The sequence below is a fragment of the Schistosoma mansoni genome, chromosome 1 (genome assembly GCF_000237925.1).
Source record: "Schistosoma mansoni strain Puerto Rico chromosome 1, complete genome".
Taxonomy (NCBI): domain Eukaryota; kingdom Metazoa; phylum Platyhelminthes; class Trematoda; order Strigeidida; family Schistosomatidae; genus Schistosoma; species Schistosoma mansoni.
Window position 1 is genome coordinate 24,120,708 of NC_031495.1, and position 18,623 is coordinate 24,139,330.

At 40.5% G+C, this 18,623-nt stretch overlaps 2 protein-coding genes across 2 annotated transcripts in view; one reads left to right on the top strand and one right to left on the bottom strand.

Moving 5' to 3' along the window:
• Smp_006720.1 (putative synaptobrevin) overlaps window positions 1–2,155 on the top strand; it is a gene marked incomplete at its 5' end in the record, with an annotated part of 25,541 nt that extends 23,386 nt beyond the window's left edge. Inside the window, one exon of the mRNA XM_018793751.1 lies at window positions 1,981–2,155. Within this exon, the coding sequence (XP_018648233.1) occupies window positions 1,981–2,009 (29 nt within the window). The 3' untranslated portion in view covers window positions 2,010–2,155. The remainder of the gene's footprint in view (window positions 1–1,980) is intronic.
• Smp_006710 (putative endonuclease III) lies at window positions 2,060–5,456 on the bottom strand. The gene is made up of 6 exons (XM_018793753.1): window positions 5,413–5,456; window positions 4,402–4,621; window positions 4,194–4,364; window positions 4,065–4,161; window positions 3,861–4,029; window positions 2,060–2,303 (listed from the first exon to the last, which is right to left on the bottom strand). Exons 2-6 carry the CDS (start codon window positions 4,600–4,602, stop codon window positions 2,159–2,161), a joined length of 783 nt encoding a protein of 260 aa, XP_018648234.1. The 5' UTR covers window positions 4,603–4,621; window positions 5,413–5,456; the 3' UTR covers window positions 2,060–2,158.
• Between the last annotated feature and the right edge of the window lie 13,167 nt (window positions 5,457–18,623).

Below are 18,623 nucleotides of genomic sequence, written 5' to 3' on the forward strand. Positions count from 1 at the left end.
ATGATTCACCTCTTATTCAAGAAGATTTTGGAGGAAGGACGAGTAGCGCCGACCGACTGGAAAGAAGGATACCTCAACAAGATAACAAAGAAAAGATATCTGACCAAATGTAAGAATTACAGAGGCATCACACTCTTGCCAGAACCAGGAAAGGTTTTCAATGGAGTGCTGCTAAACCGGATGTAAGACGCAGTAGGCGCCCAACTTCGAGATCAACAGGCTGGATTCCGTAAGGATTGGTCGTGTACAGACGGAATCTCGACACTACGGATCATCATTGTACAATCAATTGAACGGATCTCGTCACTACACATCAACCCGTTTAATTGTAAGAAAGCATTTGACAGTGTGGATAGGAAGACTATAGGAGAAGTTCTTCGACACTATGGTGTACCTAAGAAGATCGTCAATGTCATACGGAATTCATACGACGGACTAGACTGCAAAGTCGCGCACGGAGGACAGCTGATAGACTCATTCCGAATGAGGACTGCATTCAGACAAGGCTGCCTACTCTCCCTCTTTCTCCTTCCTCTGGTGGTTGACTGGATTATGAAAACCTCTACATCTCAGAGAAAGCATGGAATAAAATGGACAGGTCGGATGCAACCGGACGATTTGGACTTCGCAGATGACCTGGCCCTTCTATCCCATACACATCAGCAATGCAGGTCAAGACAAACAGTGTAGCAACAGCCTCTGCATCAGTAGGCCTCAACATACACATGGGAGGAAGGAAGAGCTTCAAATTTGACACAGAGAACACCAACATACAAATTAATAGTAATGTGACAGGTGTACTGGTGGTAATAAGAATGATAAAAACAGTTTGAATAGATAACAAAGAAAGTAGGTAAGAGCGGTTAAATGCACATCAAAATAACAATTGGTGGAAATTACGTTGTAAGAAAAGAATATGTGAATAATCATTTTAACTTATATACATATATCCCTCTGTTTGAGTAAATGCCACTGGTCGATCAAAAATGACAAAGACTAGCTGCCTAGAGTGTGTGGATCACAACACAAAATTAATACTGACCTACCGTATATTAGCAGTGGTTATATATCAGACGTACGTTAACAGTTCGCCAGCAGTGCAATTGGGGTTTCTTTTTATTATTTTGCCTCGTTTTTCCGAAAACTTCGAATGTCTTGGTTGATCCTCTTACCAGTAATGCTTATATAGCCAGTCTTGGTATTATTCTTTGTTTACGATCCGGTATCTTAAGTTCTAGATTTTCAGATAATCAAATCTTGTCGATGATATCATTTACTTAAGCTGTGCAACCATATTCATAGCTGACTAACAAATAAAACAATCTGTTGGAAAATAGGAGGACGATTACATTATATCATGTGTAAAAGAAGACTCCATAATGATCGCGAATTTGATAATAATAATAATAAACCGAAATGTGTGAAGATGATAGAGCACTTGACGAGTATGAGAAATAATTAGAAACGTATGTAACCAACTCAGATTTAAATATTGTAATTCATCCACCCTATCGAGTATGATGTATATGTACACAGTCTTGTGAAGGGCATTGATATTACTATGCCGCACAAACTAGTGTAGTAGCAGCGCGTCCTCCGTTGTACCATCAAAACCTATCACATAGTAGATGAACTTATTACGAAAAGCACAATGACAAATGTGCGCACCATTTCACCAATACATCTGGGAACTGGACTGCTACATACTAGAGTCTGTATACACTGATTTGTTTTTTCATAGGGCTTTAGTTCATCGTTTATATTTTCCGTACCAATTATGATAAATACTTTGATCATTTTATAAAATTACTTAAACGTCATAAAAATAAACTATAACCAATATCTTAACTGGTAACTGTTATTCCGTTGGTAAACTAATATTAAAAGTAATACACCTGGAAGAAAACAAACTTCCCAACAACTAAATATACATATTGTGTAAATTTATGATATATTGTCTCATTTGCTTCTGCCTTTCAGTTTGGTCCGTATCTAACAAGCATAGTTGAATTAATACATCCCCAAACTGCCCGCGAACTGAATCTGGAACATGAGCTTTGATTATGATTGCTTTATTTATAAAAAAAATAACTTATGATCTCAGAAACACTTTTTAGTCTTTGAAATGGGAGATAAATGCAAATTATTGATCTTCAAATTAAATGTTCTTTGTCTTCTTATGAAATTTCGACGCAGATGGACAAATTGATAGATTTAAACATTCTTTACAGTTTGGATTCACTGGGCGACAAATTTGTTGGCCAAAACCGACTAGTAACCAATTAATTTCATCCCAGTGTTCCCTAAAAGCAATTGTAATTAGATAATGAGCGTTTATGCTTGATCATAGAGTCTAATAATTTGAATTTTAACGCGAATTCCTGGTTTTCTGTATTACATTTCCATGTAAAGATCACTGGATTTAATCATTTTGCCACATCTTCCTTTCATGGTTCATACAATAACAACAAAAACATATAAGTGCCAAATCATTTAGAAAATTTATGTGATTACTCCAGCTCTGAGGCCTTTTACTCAAAAATAATGGGATACCTTGGAGAGATTTAAGCTTGCCAAAGGCTGCAATATCAGTTACTTTTGTCGTACATAACTGAAGAGGTCAGTACTCTTTAGTTCCTGGACTAGTTCTTAACGTCTAAAATTTCACGAGACTAAAACAAAGATAAGTTATCTCCATGCATTCTAAATAACAAAAAACTCAGTTGTCGAGCGCTTGGTTTATGGTTATTTTTAACCCTTGATCAGTGTTATCAACCCTCCTAGGACCAATATTTTTTTCCATCATCTAATACTTAACAGCACAAAAGTTTTAACCATAAAGAAATCCCTGAAACAAAATGATTCCATCTGTCATGCAAAGATGCATCAAGTTGGACCTTTTAGGCAAAATACCATCGTAACCTCCGTCTAATGTTGTATTGCGGAGAGTGATTAAGGCAGCTAGCAGTGTGTGTGGTGAATCTTTTTGGGTTACTATTAATATGGTTGCGGATAGACATCTAAAGTCTTGCAAACTCCTGGCAGGTGTTATCTTGTCAGATACTAACCACCCACTCCATTCATATTTTTCTCCTTGTAAATCTGGTAGGATGAGATGTCATTGCATTAGAATTCGTGCACGCAAGCAAAAGTATAAAACCTCTACAATACCTTATCTGGCAAATATACTATGTGACGAACAGGTCGTTAGAGTTGACCTGGCCAATAACTTGTATTATTGAACATGCTTCTAGTTGAAGATGTTGTACAGACTTAGCTCTTAAAAAACATTTCATTTAATCACAGGTAGTTCACCTACTTAACTTTCGTGTATATATATGAAGTTATCAGTCTCTTCCAATTTATTTTTTAAAAATCTTATTTAAATACCTTGTGTTGATAATCATATATTTTACCGAAAATATGGTATTGAATGAAGCCGTCAATAGTAAAACCATAATAATTGTTAATCCAAAATGTGCTCGACTTATTTATTTTATAATGTTTCACCAAGCCACGTAGGACTGGTAATACTAACCGCCTGCTAAAACGCGAAGTAAGTGCAGCAGGTGGGGCCCGCAACTATTATTTTCCGTATCCACTTTGATGTGTAAAGAACTTTGGATACGCTCAACTGGTGTTTATATATTCCCAAATAACAAAACATATTAGTAAAATAATCAAATGCTCAAGTTTCGTTTTGACTTGATGCCTCCCTACTTTTAATCATCTATCTACTTGTCCAGATTAAAGCAAAGATAAAATTCTAACGAAAAAAATAACAGGTTAGCGCGATACGGTTTCCCGCATACATAAATTACAACTCTTTAGGCATTCACCGATTATATTCCAATTACTACCTTGGAAACCATTCCTCAATAGCCAAACGAGTTTCTTCTGGAGTTTTGGTTGGTTTTTTGCACCATTTCAAACGATTGACGATTCGATGTACATGCGTATCTACACCGATTCCAGTCACTTTTTTCCACGCACACTGCATTGCTAAATATGCCATTTTCGGACCGACACCTAGAGCGGTCAACAGAAAATGTAAACACAGTAACCAGGCAAGGTGCATAACTCCTCAACAGTCTCTGGTATGTCTGAGTTGTATTTTTCCTTCAAGATCTCGCACGTTTTCTTTATATTCAAAGCTTTTGTCTAGGAAAAGCTCTGGTGAACTTAGATGCTACCTTATAAAATCCCACTGGGTATATCAAATCCTGCAATTCTCCCGTCTTCATACTTGTCAATGTTGTAAGCGTGCACCCTCTCAACTTTAAGCGCTCCATTGCAGCTGACGTAACTTGATCTTTTGTCTGGCTTGACAACATAAGACTTATCAGCACTTGTAATCTGAATGTCTGCGATTTTAAAAATATTTAGCAAATGTGATCATACTTTAGGATGTTCTGTCTCATCAGCCAATCTTTCGCAACCCATTGAGTCTACTGGGGCGTCGCGACTTTCGCGCATTTTTCGAATATTGCTGAGTTGGACCCGCCAGTTAAGTGGTTCCCACTTACGTTTCATAGGCTCCGAGACACCGTCTTCAATATCGCCTACGCCAACTTGCTCTTGAGATCGGACTCTCTTCGTCATTCACCTTATGATGGGTTACCTGTAGTCACAAATAATACTCTCTTAATCGATTGTTAAATATGCATACTATCGAGTAAATGGAATTAAACAGCCACTAGTTTTAATAAAGGTTGGTCAGATAAGATTATCCAATCAATGTTTTAAAATGGCACCGACAACATTTCAGTACATTCGTGGAATTATGAATACACATGTACAACGACATAACGGTAGGCTGACGTTACGTACGAATTTAACTACAGTTTAGACATTATTTGTAGTTGTGATTTGTCAAAGTAGCTTTGTCACTTAGTGATGAACGACCAGCAAGTACTTTAGTGAAAGGTGTGTCATGACGTCTCGTATCGTTCATGATGTAGTAATTTACAGTACGTATAAGCTCGATAAGTAGCACTCACCGAGGCCGTAGCTACCAAGTGTTTTAAGGAATTGTGATTCAGCACATTGCGGAATCCTATACAAATGACTTGGACTCTATCTATCTAGTGAATTTTCCATTATAATGAATTACCCGGGACGAGTACTTACTCGTGTTTTCGTTTTCTAAACAACTGGAATTATTGTAGTTACTTGGATAGACATGCATTCTTGATGGGTCATCAGTCGCCTATGTTAGGGTGTACTTTTTCAGTAAGACATTGAGCAAGTATCGGTGGTTTCACTGGTCAATAAGCCAGAATATATTCCATATGGTTACTGTTGAACAACTACATCCTGACACAAAACTGGACTGAAACACGAACACAATGAACAAATATGATACTTGAAAAGTTTCTTTGGTCATAAATTATCTCATACTGTTTCACATACAATTCAAGTCGGATAATACTGAAACAGGACACTTAGTCGTGAAGCGTATCGTAAGTTTCGAAAAGAGAACGTTGTTATGCAGATCTCATTCCTTGTTTGACTTTAATTCCAGTTACTGCTTACTATAAAACACAAATTAATTAGGCCACTTCAGAAATCTGTATCAACGTGAAACTGATAACAAACAACAACGAACGGTGAGATTTATAAGTGTGAAAAAGATCACCCAATTATTATGTCATTTCATAAGACATCATGAAGTCAGTAAAAATTACTAGCGTGATTTTAGTTTAAGACAATTTGTCACTAAAGGTGGCACTTTTACTTTAGCCTCAAGGATTCGTAATCGGACCACGCTTCCTGGATCAGTTTAATGAATTTTAAAAGCTGTGACCCAACTGATAACTGAATAGCCCAAGGCAGAAGTAGCTGATAATTTCTTGTTGCCGATATATTACAAATAAGAAATAAAGACGCAGAAAATTGGATGAAAAGCTTGCGATACAAAATGTAATTCAACGCGAGCCAGCGCTAGCGGAAGGCTCACGGCGACGCATCCGCACCAGGTCACCATTGAGTACGTCTTCCTGCGAATCCATCGCAACGAGTAGCTAGTTTAGATTGAACACTTATTAACACAACGACTATCTTCGGAATATATCTTCGAACTCCTTCTTTCCTGACTTGTGATTCGACCGAATTTGGGATTATTCGATCAAAAAGGCGTCACATACAAACGTTTTGTCAGTCACAGAATGTACATGACGTGTTGAGTGATGAAATCGACGTGGTCTGTTACAGTCAGTCATAAACAACATCAGACGAAGAAAAAAACATATGCATCGGCTCAAGCTGCTACACCTCAGTAACACAATAAGATGAACACCAAATTCACAGAAGTAGTTACTTCGATGGTAGTAAATATATGTATACGCATACACAAAGATTGGATATTGGGATATTATAAAGCGAGAAAGAATTACTTTGTAGAAAGAAAGGTATAAAGGAATTTTAATCTCATGGTTTAAGGGAAGACAAAGGATGTATATGCCTATATCATTGTGATCCCTTCTGAGACGTCACCAAGCGACGTTAACCCCTGGTTATGATAGTTGCACGGACCCCAACCAAGCAGTCTGCATCTATCAGCATGACTCGGACCAGAGGTTAGTGACCTCAAGGACTGATGCCACGTTTTGGTTTGGCCGCCCCTAACTTTCAACCATTTCCAACACTAGTCAGCATTGCGCGTCATGGTAATCGGTGGTTGAGCATGCATAATACGTGCCCCAACCATCTCAGTCGGTGAAGATTTACAACTCCACCAACTGACTTACAATCATTCCCTAATACTCTGTGTCCAACCTCACTATTACTTACCCGGTGATCCCCGAAGATACAAGCAATATTCCTAAGACACCTGTGATCAAAGCTAGTAACTTACGAGCATTCTATACCCTGAATGACCACGTTTCGCAGCCGTAAAGTAGAACAGAACGAACTGCTGCACAGTATACTCCTTCCTTAATTGATAGACGGATATCTCGCCTTCGCTATAGGTAACGTAAGTCGGCAAAAACCAAATATGTTTTCCGAATCCGTGCAGCGATTTTGTCAGACACCAACTCATTGGGACTGATCAGACTTCCAAAATAAGTGAAGTTTTCAACGCGTTCGACTACTTCACTCACTATTCAAACAGTATTGTAGCTGTAAATAATTCCCCAAAATCAATAGCTCATTAAGTGTTCGACATTGGATGCTGACCACGTTGTTTAAGTGGACTTGTTTAGCTGAAGGCTTTCGGTCATGCATCCGTACCAGATCACGTTGCAACACGGCGTGGGACACAGCTCCTACGTTCATTAACCAGCTTATAGTTAAGGTTCCTCGATATATTGGAAACGAATCAAATATATCTTTCCTGCCCCTTCTCGTCTGACTTCTGGTTTCTATTTGACTGGGAACGAACGATAATAGAAGATACTACTGGTGGCTAGTTGTAAAAATAGAATATCCGTGGTATCCTCAGTGGTGAGACCGACGTGATCTGGTACACCAAGTTAATATACTGTGAGTCTGTTCCATTTTGGAATATTATTATTCATTGTTATTCTTTATTTGAATTTTATATATTGTGATATACTTTTTTTTTCTCGGATATATTTTAATTAGACATTTTCCGTCATCTATATTACTATGACGGAACACTCTCCTAAGGTTCTTAAGTTTAAGTCTATTCCCCCTATTTCGATTCAGTTAACGCCATTTTGGCCCGACAATATCGAGTCCTGGTTCTGCTATGCAGAAGCCGATTTTTGTATGCACGGAATCACGGACTCGCGCACACGATTCCTCGCGGTAGTTAAGGCGTTACCGCGCGAGTTTAACAGGTACGTAACACCTAGTATGTTTACTAGTGATGTTCCCGAACCTTACGAAACGCTTAAGCTATCGATTTTAAAACGAGGAGACCTAACTGATCGACAACGGTTAGACCAACTCCTTAACAATATCGGCTTGCAACATGGTTCTGCGACGGACATGTTGCTTAGAATGAGAGAAGTCATCGGCCAACGAACTTTCGATGATGGCCTATTTAGACAACTTTTCTTGTCTAAACTCCCTCAACAGGTGCAGGCAGTGCTTGTTTCATTTCAAAACAATGCCATAGATGAACTAGCTGCATCTGCCGATCGAATCTTGGAAATCACCAAATTCTCTAAGGCCGAGGGTTTTTCCATCAAAGAAAAACCCCAATCGACCTCGACTGACATGGCCGAACTATGTCACACGCTTACAAGATATCTTAGAGTTCGTAATGACCGTAGTAGGTCGAAATCCTCACGTAGGAGCGTTTCACGTAAGAGATCTGTCTCTCGTGGTCCAGAGACAGACAACCCCGACTGGTGCTGGTATCACAACCAGTACGGTAAATTCTCTAGAAAATGCAGGAAGCCCTGCAATTACCCGAAGTCTAAGGCGACTGACACGAATAAGATTTCGGGAAACTTCCCAGCCGGCACGCGTTAACGGCAACCGTAGCCGGCGAACATAGCCGTCTGTTATACGTCACAGATGTGACAACGAAAGTTCGCTACCTCGTCGACACTGGCGCAGAAGTTAGCGTTCTTCCAGCAAATCCCGACGACAGACTTCGCGAGTCTGTTTTAAGTTTACAGGCGGCAAACGGAAAACCGATCGCTACTTACGGTAAAAGGTACGTCTACCTTAACGCGGGTTTACGCAAACCCATACACTGGATTTTTGTGGTTGCAGATGTCTCTATGCCAATCATTGGTATAGATCTGTTACAACACCACAATCTACTCATCGACACACGCTCACGAAGGTTAATAGACGGAAACACTAAGTTATCTGTTTGCGTAACTGCTTTTTCTGGTTGCAGGTTATCCCCAGTCACGATTAAGCACACCATAGACCCCTTGTACCAATCAGTACTCGACAAATACCCCGGGATATACCAATCGCAATCGAAATTGCCTTGTGTAACCAGCAATGTTACACATCACATCTCGACTACAGGACCACCTGTATTTTCGAAAGCCCGTCGACTCGCTCCCGAAAAACTTAGGTTAGCCAAAAACGAATTCGACCATATGATAGACTTAGGTATAATTCGACCATCGAATGGTCCATGGTCATCCCCATTGCACATGGTCCCTAAAAAGGACAGCAATGATTGGCGGCCAACTAGTGATTATCGGCGTCTGAATGCTAAAACCATTCCTGACCATTACCCGCTGCCTCACATTCACGATTTGACAGCTACCTTGAAAGGTACAACTGTCTTTTCGAAAATCGACTTGGTTAAAGCTTATAACCAAATACCGATGGCACCTGACGACATTCCTAAAACCGCCATCATCACTCCTTTCGGTCATTACGAATTCTTGCGAATGCCTTTTGGTTTAAGAAATGCGGCTCAAACCTTCCAAAGGTTTATAGATGACGTCTTCCGAGGTCTCAACTTCGTACATGCATATGTTGATGACTGCCTCATAGCACGTCCGGACAGAGAATCACATCGCAAGCATCTGGACATTGTTTTTGATCGACTCCAAAGGCATGGCATTACTGCCAACATTCAGAAATGCCAAATCGGAACAAACTCTTTAGACTTCTAAGGGCACACTATTGATGCTCAAGGCATCCGACCCCTTAGGAGCAAAGTGGCGGCCATTCTGGATTACCCAGAACCGACCACGATCAAGCACTTACGAACTTTTAACGGACTTGTAAGTTTCTATAGACGGCTCATACCCAAATGCGCATCCCTTATAAAACCGTTAACCGATCAGCTTCGTGGAAATGCAAAATCAATTAGTTTAGACGACACAGCCCGTAAAGCATTCTCCACAGTTAAGGAACACATCGCTAAGGCGACCCTGCTTGCTCATCAGGACATTTAAGCGCCCATTAGTATCGCCGTAGACGCATCCGACTCAGCAATCGGAGGAGTCTTACAACAATGGGTTAACAACTCATGGCAACCTTTAGGATTTTTCTCGAGACGGTTGCTAGACGCGGAATCTGGGTACAGCACGTTCGGTAGGGAACTCCTAGCTATGTATTGTGCTGTACGGCATTTCCAAAATTCCATCGAAGGAAGAGAATTTACACTTTTTACCGATCACAAACCTCTTACCTTCTCTTTAAGTTCATCTTCAGACAAGTACTCACCGCGAGAGTCTCGACAACTCGACTACATTTCGCAGTTTACTTCAGATATACAACACATTTCTGGAGCAAATAATGTAGTCGCAGACGCCTTGTCTCGAATAAGTTCCTCGAACAGTTTCCAAGGAATCGACCTTCCTAAACTCGATCAGCTTCAAAAAGAAGACATTGGTCTTCAGCATGAGTTATCCTCGACAACTCTTAAACTAAGTATTAAGCAGATGGGAACAGGTAAGGAAACCTTACTCTGTGACACATCTACAGGTAGGGATCGTCCAATAGTACCAAAACATTATCGACGCAACGTCTTCAATACGTTGCACAATCTTTCTCATCCAGGTGCTCGTGCAACAGTCAAACTTATAGCCGAACGCTTTTGTTGGCCTGGCATGAATAAAGACGTGAGGGAGTGGGCACGCTCCTGTGTAAGCTGTTAGAAATCTAAGGTCATAAGACACAACAAATGTCCCTTAGGCTCTTTCAAAACCCCTGACGCTCGTTTCGACCACGTCCATCTAGATTTGGTAGGACCCTTACCCGACTCAAACGGATACTCATATCTCCTAACATGCGTAGACCGTTTTACTCGATGGCCAGAAGCAGTACCGATTAAGGACATAACTGCTGAAACCGTGGCTCGCGCTTTCGTCGAACGATGGGTAGCAAATTTCGGCTGCCCTTCCACAATCACTACAGACCGCGGACGCCAGTTCGAATCTGGACTTTTCCGTTGTCTGACCACACTATTAGGAATCACGCGCTTCCGAACGACCGCCTACCACCCACAAGCAAACGGGTTGGTAGAACGTTTTCATCGACAACTAAAAGCTTCATTACCAGCTTCAAACGTTTCACAGTGGACAGACGCCCCTCCACTCGTCTTGCTAGGTATCCACAATGCAGTGAAAGCTGACATTGGATACACGACATCTCAACTCGTTTACGGAACGACACTCCGACTCCCAGGAGAATTCGTGGATCCTTCAGCTTCTTCATTGAACATGGATCTAAACTCTTACACGAGTAGGCTTTCAAACGCTATGCGTTCAGTTAAACCTGCTCACACTCGACCTCAATCAACTGATGTTTTCGTTCAACCCGAATTACGACATAGTACACACGTCTTCATTCGTCGAGACTCACATCGACGACCCCTCGAATCAGCATACGAAGGACCCTTCAAAGTTCTTCAACGCGAACCTAAGTACTATGTAGTCGATAGGAACGGTACGAACGATAACATCAGTATCGATCGACTCAAAGCAGCGTACTTAGAAGGAAACCCTAGCTACGTCGATTTTCCTTCGGTACAAGCAAACGACACAGCTACTACACTCGTAGTATCCTACACGACAACCGACACACAACTTGATACTTCGTCAACGTCGATAGATAAACCTAAAACAACGCGTTCTGGAAGACAAGTGAGATTTCCAGAACATCTTAACGAATATTGCACGTAGGACATAAGCTTTATCTTGAATTCCCCTTTCATAGTTTATTATAAAAAATTTTTCCTAATATGCTCATTTTGTTTATTTATATAAAAAAAACAAAAAAAACAAAACATTTTTATTTTTCTTTGGCGTATATATATTTTTTTTTATATATTAAAAAAACCAAAAAAAACCCATTTTTTTCCAATCGCTTTTACGCTGTTTGTAAGTGTATTAGTTTATTCATTTTTTTCCGCTCATCTTGTGTCCTTACACAAGTACGAGTGTATTTTCGACATGCACTCACACGTTTTATTTTTCCTCTTTTCCAGGACGGCTGGAAAAGAACGAGGAAGTTTCCCAAGGAACCGAAATTTTCATTGTACTATATTTCTTTATTGCTATGTTGTACATTTTGGTCCCATAGTTTAAGGAAAGACGACCAGACGCTGCTAAACGAAGCAAGCTATCAGAAGAGTGTTTACCAACGACAAACTCGTTGGGTTTAAACTTCTGGCTGGTCACGTCTTAGGGGCATCACTACCTCACTAGGGGGGGGAGTGATCTGTAGCTGTAAATAATTCCCCAAAATCAATAGCTCATTAAGTGTTCGACATTGGATGCTGACCATGTTGTTTAAGTGGACTTGTTTAGCTGAAGGCTTTCGGTCATGCATCCGTACCGGATCACGTTGCAACACGGCGTGGGACACAGCTCCTACGTTCATTAACCAGCTTATAGTTAAGGTTCCTCGATATATTGGAAACGAATCAAATATATCTTTCCTGCCCCTTCTCGTCTGACTTCTGGTTTCTATTTGACTGGGAACGAACGATAATAGAAGATACTACTGGTGGCTAGTTGTAAAATTAGAATATCCGTGGTATCCTCAGTATGAATGGTACATGTGGTTTCATGAAGACTTTTTCAGTATTCGTATTCGGTGGTAGCATTCAACTTTCGACCAGTCAGTGACTAGATATTGTTTAGATAGAACAAGTTGCCTATCATAAGCGAGCTGCTATATAAGTTGAAAAATAAAAATACATAAAGTGAGAATAAAAGAGAGTAGATAAATGATAAGCTTTCTGAATACGTTTAGAGAATTCGTTTGAGGTTTACGTTTCGATGAAAGACACTGCCACAAAACCTCTCGGTCTACAGAGCCAAATGCTGATTTGAAGTCAACAGAAACCATCCTTGTCGGACGTTGAAAAGCATGTCAGTGTTCTAGAACCTGACGAATAGTATATATGTGGTCGATGCAACCACGACCAGGTCTGAAGCCAGGCTGATTTCCTCGTGTTTGTAGTTCACGAGTCTTAGGCGCCCGATAATTAGTGAGGCTAGTATTTTAGATACTACGTTGGTCGAACTAAGCCCTCTATGGTTATCACAGGATCATTTGGACCCCTTCTTATTTATTGGGACAATCAGTGGTTGAGACCAGACAGATGGGATTTCGTCTGACTCCCAGATTTAAGCTAAGATATTGGACAACGTAATCGCTAAAACTGGACCACCATCCTCAAAGATCTCTGTAGCTAATCCATCAAGACCAACTGTTCTTCCTCGTTATATATTAGCTATAGCACTTTGAACTTCAATGAAGTCAGAAGGCCTCCTTCAATGTTCCATTCAGGCTGTTTGGGAATGGTGAATAGTTGTAGAGTAGCTGAAGACCAGCTGAACTGCCACTTAATGTGTCCCACACACCGTTCTAAACGTCTGGACTGAAAGCAGATAAGTGTCGTCTTTATCCGAGATCGTTTCACTTACACTTGACTTCTTAATTCCGGTTTTTTTGTCAGTCTGAAGAGTTGTCTGGTGTCACCTACAGCTTCCACCTTTTCCATCTCTTTTGCTTTAGTTGCCCACCACTGCTAATGGTCGTTCCTTAGACTTTTGGTTAACCTAGATCTGATTTGCTTTTGCTCATTATCGTGTTCGGAGCTAGATGGAATGAATTTACGAGAATCCATCGGTGCAATAGACTTAATAAGTATCCACTGGTTTTTCGTGACTCTTTGGTTCAGATCACTGATAAATGTGGCTGCTGTTTTCACAGGTGCTTGTATATCTTTCCAAGCAACATCTGGGTCAGCCTCGTTTTCAGAACTGCCCAAGTGTGACCCCAGTTGTCCCTAGAATCTACTTTTGGCTTTCTCGCCATTGAGTTAAACTCTGATGTGGTTTTTCTGCGTCCAGTTAGAAGCAAGAAAATACGTGCTCGTATTACAGCATGATCGGCGTCCAACCAGGCAATGCAGGTGTGACAGTCTTCTATGGAGCCTCTCCAACGATGACTTATGGCAACGTGGTCTATTTGAGTCCACCGTTGGTTTGGTGCAGGTGGTAGCCATGTTAGACGATGTCTCTCCTTATGCTTAAAATTAGTGCTTGATAAAAATAAACGATCATCTGAGCACAGTCGCAGCATACGATCACCATAATCTGTTCGTAGAGCCAGAATACTAAAATACCCACCTAAATGTCCTTCTGTTTGATTCATGCTACCTAATTGGGCATCAAAGTCAGCCACTACGAGAACTATGTTTGAGCGCTTAGCTTTTTGAAGAAGTTTCAGAGAGGTTTCTGTAAAAGCTATGTCTCACTTCATCCGGGCTACATCAGTGGGCGCATAGGCAAAACGACGAAAAGGCAACGACGTGTGTCCCTATCCTTCCGAGTTCTGATGGAGCCATTTAGCCGGACAGTTCATAGTCGACTGTTGACGGGGATCCATCCTAATAGTGCTTGTCCTGCCCTCGTACTCAGTGCTAGTTGCCCACACCGTGGGAGAGTTCTTCTGGAGGTACCTGAAAAGGCAATTGGATTAGAGTTAGTCTTGATGACCTTGTAGCATAACCCCAATGCCAAAGGTACAACTGCCTGAGGATGGTCACATACGGCCTTTTGGGGTAACCTTTTTGCTAACTACGTAATTATTGAGAACTTACCGCCAGAGATGGACATCAGTAGGATGAAGCGTGCATTTATAGGGTTGACCTTTTATGACCACACCTCTCCCTTGTAAGAAGGCAGCATCGCTGTTATGCTGGTTGCCCGAGGGAAAGGCCTTACTGTCTCACACATCTGTGTAGTCAGCAGTACGTCTTCAACTTTAAACGTTGGACTTGATCATTTTAGTCTTATCGCTATTCAACTGACCTACCTGGCATAGTAAAGCCTTTAGGAATTGCTGTTCCGGCCAGTATAGCTTGGTTAGTTTATCACAATGACCAAGCCTGACCTCTAAGTCAAGGCAGCATCAACGGGCGGGATCTGTTAAACGAATGATTTTCCATTGTGTTTTATTACAACTCTGGGAGCTCTTTCCAATCATGTTCATCTTGGTTTAATAGGACTCTTACTGCATTCAAATGGATGTCTCACTCCTTAATGTGAATGAACAACTCTGTTGGCTGCCAGTAGCTGTACTTATCAAAGTGAATACTACTGCATTGGTGGACCGCGGATCCGCCGAACAGTGACCAGCAAACTCTGACTCTCCTTTCACTAATATACCGACCATGGATGTCCGTTGAAATCTGTGCTTTTCCGTTGTTATGATAAACTACTAGAAACCATAGGACCCCAAACAACCACCTACCTACTACAAGTTTACGAGTCGGTGGGACGATTTCGCCGATAATTTGAGAACTTTTACTTTGAGCTTTAATCGCAACCCATTGTACTGACATCTTTACACTTGTGTTGCTTGGAATATTCTGTTCAGTATGGTTGACGTCGGGTTCGTTGCAGTCGACACTTCGATTTCCAGGAGAATTCGTGATCTGTCCGTCTTCTTCAATGAATGTGGTTCAGAACTGCACAAACGAGCTTACAAACGCTATCCGTTCACGTACACTTGTTTTCATTTGACATCAGTCAACTGATGTCTTCATCCAACCAGACTTAAAACTTAACACACGCCTTCTTACGATGCGACTCATTACGCAGACCTCCGTAAGCCGCATGAGAAGGATCCTGGGGAGTTTTTTATTGCAATGCTGGACACTATTTCACCGATAAGAACGCTGGGACGCTTTTTTGATTCCTCACATATGTCAGAATGATTGATAATTCTTTCACCGATAAACTTCTTGTGTGTGTTATGTGTTACGTCCAATTATTTGTTTTTGCCCATTCCAACTATTGAAGTACTGGCCGTCGATATTCGCAAATTACGAACCCAAGTAGGCAAGAGAACCAAAACTCCAAATTTGATACCAAGTTTATTCGCAATTCACAAATAATCGACCAAAGTCGTTCTAACAACAATAATTATAACAATTACAAAACAAACCTTCAATTTTGTAGGTTCCCGGAGCAAAAACTCCCAAATACCAAACCAATGACAAAAGAAACCAAAATGTCCGAAAAGAATGATATAAACAAACAAGTCCAAAGGTTAAGTAAAACAAACACATCCAAAAAACACAGTAAATTGATGTACAGTAAAAAGGTTTTATTCGGCCAAATGTCTTCAGTTCTCCCGTAACATTATGAGCGGATTTTTGCAAAGTGTGATGCATCAAAACTGATGTTTTCGACCGAACAGTTATGCATTTGTCAAATGACTGTGTCGCAAACAGCTCTGGACCGGATTTGCTTTATTCCCTGGTTTCTAGTTGTTCATTTCTTTTCAGTCCACGTAAGGCACGTCTGTAGTGGCATTGGTCCCTAATCACAGTCCTAAAAGCTGGGCATGAGATAACTGAGAAAATATGCTTTCAACACGTATCACTAAGAAAAGGTCAATAATGGCGAACACGTGAACACTCATTAGAAATCCACTTCACCGGACGGCATAGTTCGGCGTTGCAGGCGTGGTCATTCTTGTGTGACTCATTACTATATTCATAATAAATGTGTTGTTGTATCTCCAGCATTATACGTCCTCCATCGTATTCTGGTGATTGTTACGATACGATGAGTCAATGGAGAAAATGATGTGACTTCCACTTATGATTTCAAAGATTGGGCAGTTACATCATGGCAAATCTACAATTTTAGGATTAGGTCTATTGTTGTAGCAGTACTGATAATGACATAGATCATAATTTTACAGGTCTACCCGTACATAGAGTACTTCAGTTTAACCAACAAACATATTCTTAGCCACTAATATTTGCTTCTCTCCTCCCTTATAACTGTGTTTTGTTACGTATCTGCCTAAGGGACTTGTCACGGTGAATCCTACAACATTTGAAACATTTTGATCTCGCCTTTAAATTGGTACAGCAGGTGAAATCATTGTTATTCGTGTATAACTTATTGTTATTATTTTTTTCAGTATGCTGACAATACTAAAAGCGTAAACATTAAGGAACAAGCGGTGATATTTTAAATGCAATATCATTTTTTATGAATGTATTACCCATAGATACCTTTAAATACACATTTGAGAGATCAAAAAGTAGAAGGTATAATTCTTGTTCGCATCATTAAAAGGTTACTACTGAGGCCTATTACTGACGTAAAATTCAGTACTGATGAGGAAATATATCGGTGAATTGATGGTGCCTTAGGTCATTGATCATCATGTCACATATTGACCGAAATCTTTCTAACTATACTAGAGAACTGAGTGCTGACGAGTTCTCATTCCAATTTAGACATATGTACAATACGCTTGTTATTTGTAAGGTCCACAATGACCTCATGAGAATATTGAAGAATCCAGTTAGGCTCACCCATCAAGGAAGTTCACAGCAGATGAAGAAAATGGGTGAAGAGTTGTCTTTTAGACGACTTACAAACAAAAAAATTTAGGTCTTTTAGAGGAAACTCAAGCATGAAGGGGTTAGGAACTGGCCGATGCACAAATTTAACTAGTTTCGTCTCCTGTGATATATAAAAGATGTTGTTAAGGCATTCGAGTATGTAGTCGAGGCTATAAACTTCGTAGACGCAGTTGTGGAAGAAGCGAATTCATGGTGTTACACTTCAAATGTGACTACGTATCCCAGAAAGTTTTCAAACAAGTATTTGGTGAGAAAAGTGAGGCAAATATAATTCTTGTGACCAAACGTCCCCATTTATACATTTCAAATGTGATGCACCCAGCGAAGTGGCTATGCCTAAATCGCAAGGAGCAATCTAAATGACCAGTAATGCAAGGATACTGTAATTAGTGTTATCTACGCGTCCGATCATCACTTTGAGGTTGGAACGGGATTACTCAATGCAGCCACTTAGTTTTGTATTTGTCAATTTGACGGCTCTTTTAAAGTGAGTTATATCAACTGATATTCCTCCTATTCGCAAACGCCTCTCAGTGTCATTCGGCAAATGTACACTCAAGAATAAAAACGGCCTAACCCCATTCTATTTAGTACATAGGAGCATCCATTTGAACCAGGTTGGAATCCTACCAAATCAAGATGAACACGTCTGGAACAAGCGTCCGGAATTACGATAGTGGAAGGGAAATTGATTGCGACCAATCATACTTGATTGCTGAGAGCTCACACTAAAACGTGCCTCACTCCTTCACGTCCTTATCTTATCAAGGTCAGCAAAATCATACTGCGATCAAGTTGATGCTCGCTCAAATATCTAAGTGAGTACGATCGTGCGACGTATTGAAGACATTGCGCTGGTGATGCTTCGGCACAAGTGAGTGACCACAACTTCTAGATATGTTACATCGTAAAGTACACTTCCTTTTCCCTATATGCTTGTACTCTTACTTTTAAGACTGTCGACGACAATTCGTGCTGAAGATCGATGGTTTCTTTTTGAAGCTGAACGAGTTTGAGTAGGCCGATTCCCTACAAATTTTCCGAAGTTATATGAAACAAGGCATCTGTGACTGCATCGTTCGAATCGGAAATATGCTGCACATCTGTAGCGAATCGCAAAATGAAGTTCATTTATCGAGACTCATGGAGAGAGTACTTGTTTGATGAAGACCTAAGAGAAGAAGTTGTAGTTTTAGGATCAGCTATGTGACTGGATACTTGGTCTTCAACTGGGAGTTAAAAGGACCGTATATCACCTTGTAAAACTGGCAGTTCTCTCCGGAAAGCGCTGCATGTCTGCTTACTGTCCCGCGGCCATATCGAT

What these genes read in the sequence shown, in the direction of transcription:
- Smp_006710 (XM_018793753.1), bottom strand. Translation starts at nt 4,602, where the DNA reads ATGACGAAGAGAGTCCGATCTCAAGAGCAAGTTGGCGTAGGCGATATT. An exon ending in ATGAGACAGAACATCCTAAA is followed by an intron (nt 4,365 to 4,401) that starts GTATGATCACAT and finishes TTAAAATCGCAG; the next exon opens with ACATTCAGATTACAAGTGCT. An exon ending in ACCCAGTGGGATTTTATAAG is followed by an intron (nt 4,162 to 4,193) that starts GTAGCATCTAAG and finishes AGCTTTTCCTAG; the next exon opens with ACAAAAGCTTTGAATATAAA.